General features: G+C 53.4%; 1 protein-coding gene across 1 annotated transcript in view; it reads right to left on the minus strand.

Moving 5' to 3' along the window:
- The window catches only part of LOC104493171 (DEP domain-containing mTOR-interacting protein-like), a 15451-nt gene extending 11434 nt beyond the window's left edge, over nucleotides 1–4017 (minus strand). The window contains exon 1 of the mRNA XM_010135806.1: nucleotides 3932–4017. Coding sequence (XP_010134108.1) covers nucleotides 3932–4017 — 86 coding nt within the window. The remainder of the gene's footprint in view (nucleotides 1–3931) is intronic.
- Nucleotides 4018–6856: the final 2839 nt, after the last annotated feature.

Below are 6856 nucleotides of genomic sequence, written 5' to 3' on the forward strand. Positions count from 1 at the left end.
TTGAACATGGAGTGGACTCTTATGAAACGCCCCTGGCTCGGCAGTCACTGAGCTGCTCTCGTGTGTTTGCTTGGGGAAGGCTGTGTTGGGTAAGCACATCGCTCCTTTGTCAAGGTCACTACAAAGACGTCATTATTCACCCTGCGTAACCTTGTTGAAAGGGAGATCTGCTGCAGCGTAAACAGAGGGAGGAAAAAAAACAAACCCAAAACACAAACCTCCAGGGAATCCAGAGTTCAAGTTCCTTCAGCTGTTACAAACCCAACGTCCCTGCTCCTCGGGCAGGCCAGCCTTCTCCCAGCGTTACGGACGTCCACTGCTGGAGAGCAACCCAAGCTGCTCCTCTCAATTACTTCTGCGTGTCCACATTTCACCCCATTTCAGAACCAGAACTCTAAATCAGGGGCTTATGCCAAAGCAAAGAGCTCTCTCATGTTGGAGAAGTTGCTACTTCTACTGCGTCGTGGTTGCACGTCCAGAGCAATCCCTAAAGCGAGAGCTGTTCTGCACCAAGAACTCACAGGGGTCTGCATGGGGTGGGAATGTCTCCCCGGGGGGCTCTCCATCACAGAACAGACCTTGAGCATCTCAAACGCCAAGGTGGATCTTTCAAGGATCTTAACTCCAGGTCACATTCCCACAGCAGTTAAATACAAGTAAATGGCCTTGGAAAGCTGCGTCATCCAAAGGATCTTTTTCTGCTCCTATCTTTACAGAAAAACACTCAAAAAACAAACAAAAAATCCCAACAAACAACAGACATTTAAAAAAACAACCAGCTAAGTGCTCAGGAAAAGGCAACAACAACCACAACAGCACATCTGCGAAATAGCTGCAGAAAGGCGCGCCCAGGAAAAAGGATCACTGCAAACAGGCTCAGCGAAACCCCGTCTGCTGCACTCGCCGTCTGCAAAAGAACAGGAGAGAGCTGTGACCGCCTGCGCCAGCCCAAACCAGGAAAAGAGGACTAAACCCCAGCCAGCACAAGTCTGCTCCCCAGTCCTCACTTTGACCAGTGCCGAAAATTTATTAACAGGCTTTTGAAGGTCATTCGGTTCATGTCTTCTGGAGAACGTTCACCTGGTGACTGCCACACCAAGCAGGGTCCCAGGGTCTCCCCAGGATGACATCCCTGCTTCAGGAGATCTGAGGTCAGCGCAGAGCCACCAACCCCCCCGTTGACTCACGCTCAGCTGCACCCCTTTAAGCCAGCCCAATTTCCAGAGCAGGAGCACGATATTTAACAGTGTCTCAGTCTGCGTATCCACATAAACCACCCAGCACCTCTGACAATTTTGGACAGTAGTTGAAATCACAACTTTGTTCTACACAGCAGGAAACTTTCTTTTTCCTCTCACTTTGTACGTTCACCAAGTATTTTCCATGTTGAAGAGTGATTAATGCAGCTTAACAGAGTTATTGGAGAACAGCTCGTTCACGTGCCCGTGGGGAATACCCAGAAGAGCGAGCACAAGGGCTTGTCTCTACCTGAGAACCTGCAGCAGGGTGTGACCTCAAAGCACGGCAGTGGTTCCACAATCTCTGTGTGCAGATAAAGGCATTTGTCGCAATTAGCAATGATTAATTGGCCTCTGGTACGGAACGCCACCCAGGAACACACAACACCCCGTATAACTAGTGTGATTTTCATGCAAGTTTAAATGTCTGAAACAAAGAGACCAACAGCAGTTCCTCCTCAGCAGTGAGGCACGAGCCTGAACAGCAGCTGCCCTCGCAAACCCCAGACCAGAGGATCAGTGGAAATTCATCTTCATCCTGTGGATGGGGAGAGACTCAGGGCCCAAAACTCCTCTTGCTCCTCCACAGACTAAGGCAGGAGAAATGTAGGGACCTCGGCAAGGAGCCAGCCCGGAGCACAGCGTCCACTCTCCCCTCCATTCCTTTGGGATCTGTTCGCTCCCGGCCATCCCTGAAGCCTTCCCTCACCCCTCACTTGTGCGGCTTTTTCTGGCTGGGAAACGCATCCTGACACTGAACAGACTCATCCCCCACCCCCCGCCAAACCAAACTTGGAGGGCTCTGCAAACTTGCTGGGAAGCCAAAGAACTGTAAAGATGGAGCAAAGGTTTGTTTGGTTACATACAATAGCGGGGAGGCAGGGCAGGGGGCGGAGAACAGGGAAAAACAAATGTCTGAGATTTTATGCAGATACAAGAGCGTTATTTACTGATGGAGGCTTAGAGCCAGAGCAGAGCAGGGGGCTCCTTCGCATGCTGCTTTATTCCTTACCTGGGGAAAAGCAGGAGAGCACAACGAGGACATTCAGCCCTGTCCCATCTGGTGCTGCCTGAGACATCATGCTGCCTCTCTGCCTCAGTTTCCCCATTGACACCTATTGGACATCCAGGCCATGACTCACATCACTCACCCCTTTCCTGCCAGGCTGCAAGATCCCTAAAATACAAGAGGCAGACTCGAGCACTCAGCGTGCTCTGGTCAGCATCACCAATTCTCCTTTCAGCCAGACGAGCTGTGGGGGAAGGAGGAGCCCGGCTGCAGGTTGGTGTCCTTCTCTCTAGAATTCACATCCTGTGCTGGCCAGCAGCTCCTTCCAGTGTGAGAAGAGCCTTCTGCCCAGACCAAAGCAGAAGGAAAGGCCTATTTTAAACCTCAGTCATTCCAGATGAGTGAATACTGGAAATACCAAATATGAGCAAGCCTGTCCTGCCCATGGGATGGAAAAAGGTGTAATTTTATGTCTCTTGTGCCGAGTTACCGACACGAGGCAAGTCAAGGGTCAGCTGCTGCTGCTTTTCCCTCTAAGAAAGTTAAGCTGACTTTCCAAACCTCCCTTACAAGGTGGACTGCAAACACTGCAAGGGCAGGAAGGCTGATGCAGCCTCCGCCTCCCAGTCACTGCCCAAGGGAAAGATTTAATTCCTGGAGCTAAGACAGTGACATTTGTGAAAGACAACAGACTGGACACAGGGCTGACCATCACTGTGCATCCTCGTCACTACAGATACTCCGGACGCTGGCTGCCTTCTCAAGACGGGGCCCTGCTCCTTTCTTGGAAATTATCAATCCTTCCTACAGCACAACTAATAAAGTGAAGGTTAATGTGACTCACTGAGGATGGACAACACGGAGCTAATTTTAGGAATCTGATTCACTTGGGCTCTGGGCTCTTTACATTATTCCAGGATATATTTCCTATTTTCCACCCACATTTCAAAACAAGCCAGAATTGGCCTCAGATACCAACAGGCAAACGCTGCTCAAGAGCTAGAAAAGCCTACAGTCGCATGCTTATATTCAAGGGGGGGGATTCTGACCCCAGCTACACAAGGAATACATTTTCTCAGCCACATGGGTTTTCCTGCATAGAATATATCTCTATCTTCATAAGAGAAAAAAACCTCAGAAGCTGCTCAAGAACTGGGACTACAAACCAGCAGAAGTTCCCAAAAGTGACTTTCAACAGAGGGAACATCCTACATGCTGCTGTGCAAAACAGTCGGGGTACATGAGATCCACGGGACGACCTCCCGAATCAGCCCCAGAACCCCGAACATCCCCGGAGGCAGTGCTGTCCCCACTCAGCCAGGGACCAAGGACCTGGAGGAGGCTGCTCAGTGTCACCACATCAGGCTCCGGGTTTAAGGGAGGATACAAAGGGAGCAAAAAGCCACCTAAACCCACCTGCCAGACCCCTGGCACCGGGAGGCAGGTGGCAGGAGATGCCCAGGGATGAGCAGCAGGACAAGGTAATACAGGAAAGGGTCTGTTTCACCACTGGTTTGGTGGGTGAGGAAAGCATCGGCAGATACCGGGGAGGGGAGACAGTAGCACCTGCAGGGAAAGCGCTTGCTCGAGGATAAAGCTTTGAGCCTCCTGCTGGCGGGGAACAGCCCGGAACGCCGGGGTACAGCCCTGACCCAGCCGGGAGAAGGGCCCCATCCCCTCCTACCTCAGCTGCTCTCCAGCAATCATCACCTCTGCCCTGTAGTGCTGCTCCGAGGCTCTCTTCTTCAGGCTGGTGCTCAGGCTCTCCATGCCGGGCTGGGGGCGGGTGGCGGTGGGCTGATGCGCCCGGGGTGCCCCATGGGACGCGGGTTGGGAAGATGCTCGTCCCCCGCACGGTCCCCAGCCCGGCGGGCAAGGTGCAGGTAGGCAGCCTGAAGTAGCTGGCTCCAGCTCCCCGCCTCTCCTCCCCTCTCTGGAGGAGGAGCCTGCTGCAATCTGATCCCGGTTTCCCAGCCGCTCTCCAGCCCGCTTCAGCGCGGAGCCGGGAGGGTGGCAGGTCCCCTTCCCCAGCGCGCTGGGGACAATGTCCTCTGCCTGCTCTGTAGAGACCTCCAGCAGGCTCCGGGCACACGCAGGCTGGAGGATGAGTGGTTTGATTAGCAGCAGAATGGACAAAGCACCTTCTTCCTCCTGCAGTAACCTTCCTGGGAAGGGTTCGATTGTGCCATTACCCACTGCAAGCCACGCGGCTTCTCCTCATCCTCTTCTCTGAGGGCTTTCCCCGCTCACCAGAGCGGGCTGCACCCAACCCCACAGCCAATGCTTGCTCAAGAGCGGGCTCAGAGCAGCTGGAGTCCTTCCTCGTTGCAGTGGCCATCACAGAGCATGGATGGAGAAGCACAGGCTCTAAATAGCAAGTGTCTGGGACTCTGTGAGTGCCTGTTTGGTGCTTGTACCTACAGCCATATAAACCACCCTCCAGGCGCTGGTCCCGGCCTCAGCGCCTACCAGTCATTTCCATTACCTGAGATATTTTCTGCTGACCTGAAAGTGTTAGAGTTCAGCAAAGCCATGGGCAGGGGACCAGGGATGTGGAGATGGTTAATTACATCCACCATTAGCAGAGATGCATGTGCAATTATATTTCCATTAGTTAAAGTAGGAGTGAAAAATCCTGGCTGGGATAAAGAACCAAATCTCAGAAATGTGAAAGAGGGGGGAGACTACCCAAAGAGAATGTGGAGAAGATGGATATAAAGGAAGGGAAAGAAAAAAAGCAGCTTAGGAAATTCTGCTTCAATCTGAAGCCTAATAAAGCAGCAGTAAACTAAATGCTGCCCTTAATTAGATCATCTTTAGCAGCAGTTCAGCAGCCAATACCCCACCAGCACAAGCAGCCCCTCCAGGGTTACATGCCCCCTGCACCATCACTAAATCAAACAAGCTCAGGGTAGCATCTCGAGAAGTGTGGCATGCATCAGGCAGTGCCAGGGTCCCCAACAAAAGGGAGACCTGTGCGCCTCCTGCCCTGGAGGAGCACCGCTGGCACGTGCGACCACGCAGTCTCAGCACTCCTGAACGAGCTCAGTGTCCTAAACCACCACCACTGTCTGTGGCTGAGGGATGGCTGGCGGTCAGAGGAGGACCAGCCTAGACAGACTGCGGGCCACGCTGGCTGAGCCAGGACTGGGCTGCCTGTGCCTCCAATGTCCTCTGTGCCTTTCGTGACCTCTGTCCCAAAACCAAATCGTTAAAACACTCCTGTCACCAAGTCCTAAGACATGAGATTTCAGATGGTGATAGCTGAGATCCTGGATTCTTAAGAGGTGGATGCTGAAACATTTCAGAGGGGAAAACAAATGTCTTGCAAGCTCCTCAGAGTCCAAACCGAGGAGCAGAGCCCAGTAACACCCAGTCGTTGGTGCAGTCACTACCAAATGCTGCTAATTATTGCCAGGTCAGGAGGGGATTTTCAAACCATCCCAGGAGAGACCCAGCTCTTGTATCTGCTGTTCTGTAGGTGCCTGGGCACATCTGTACTGGGGCTGAGAACGTGCCACGCAGCTCCTGCCTCAGCTGAGGCGCAATGCCCTCCTCCAGACAGCCGAGCACAAAGCACAGTCTGAGCAGGGGGAGAGAAGGTGGGAGAAGGTGTTTCTGCACATGCAGAGATGGGGGCAGAGCAAGAAGGGACAGGCGACACAAGGCACCAGCGCAGCTGCCTCTGGCCACCGTCACCGCTGGCTTTCTGCTGATGGTGGAGCAGCAGAGTTGTACCAGTGGGGCTGAACAGATCTCAGTCCCAGTGCTCCTGTCCAAGTCAAACAGCAGCTGCAGCCCGGCTGCACGGGGAGCAGCAGCGATGGGCTACACCAACAAGGCTCCTTCTATCCAGGCTCTCCTGGAGCATGCTCTCTGCCATGTCCTACTGATCACGCCATGCCATAAACGCAGGCAAACAGGCTCCCCTTGTGCACAGGCAGCTCAGCCAGCAGCATTCAGGCTGTCTCCTGGAGTCCACTCCGACATCGCTGATGCTGGTGTGTCTGTGTCCGTCTCAGCAAAAGGGCCATTAAAGTACTCCCAGAGCAGGCAGGGCTTGCCCCTGCCGACCATCGCAGCATCCTTCACTCCTAACGTGAACACATGCCATGGGGAGAGCTCCTCCAAACCTGCCCATCCCATCAGCCCCCATCACAGCACAAGGAGCAGCTCTCACAGCCAGCAGGGCACTGTGTCCATCCTCAGAGCTGGATGCTGGCTTGCATCCATCACTCCCCAGGCCACCCAACCTGCCGAGCCACCAGATCCCACCCTTCTCCTCGCTCGTGGCTATTCTAGAGTTTGACAAACACCAGCACCCACAAGCAGCTGCTTTCTTGCACCCACTGCATGCACAGGGCCGCTTGTCACGGCAGAGACAACAGCACCCAGCTAAAAGCAGGGTGGTCTAAGGTTAACATCATCTCATTACCAGCATAACAGGCTGAGAGGATCTGCCTGCTGCTCTGGCCCATCCCTTGACCAAGTCCTCTCACTGCAGAGCTACGGAAGAGACCAGGGGTTTCCCCTTTGCTTTCTTTGCTTCAATGAGGGAGAAACCTCCCCTGTTTTATTCATTGAATAGTAAATGTCTTCCTTAAAAAAA

This window comes from Buceros rhinoceros, unplaced genomic scaffold, assembly GCF_000710305.1.
Source record: "Buceros rhinoceros silvestris isolate BGI_N320 unplaced genomic scaffold, ASM71030v1 scaffold300, whole genome shotgun sequence".
Taxonomy (NCBI): Eukaryota; Metazoa; Chordata; class Aves; order Bucerotiformes; family Bucerotidae; genus Buceros; species Buceros rhinoceros.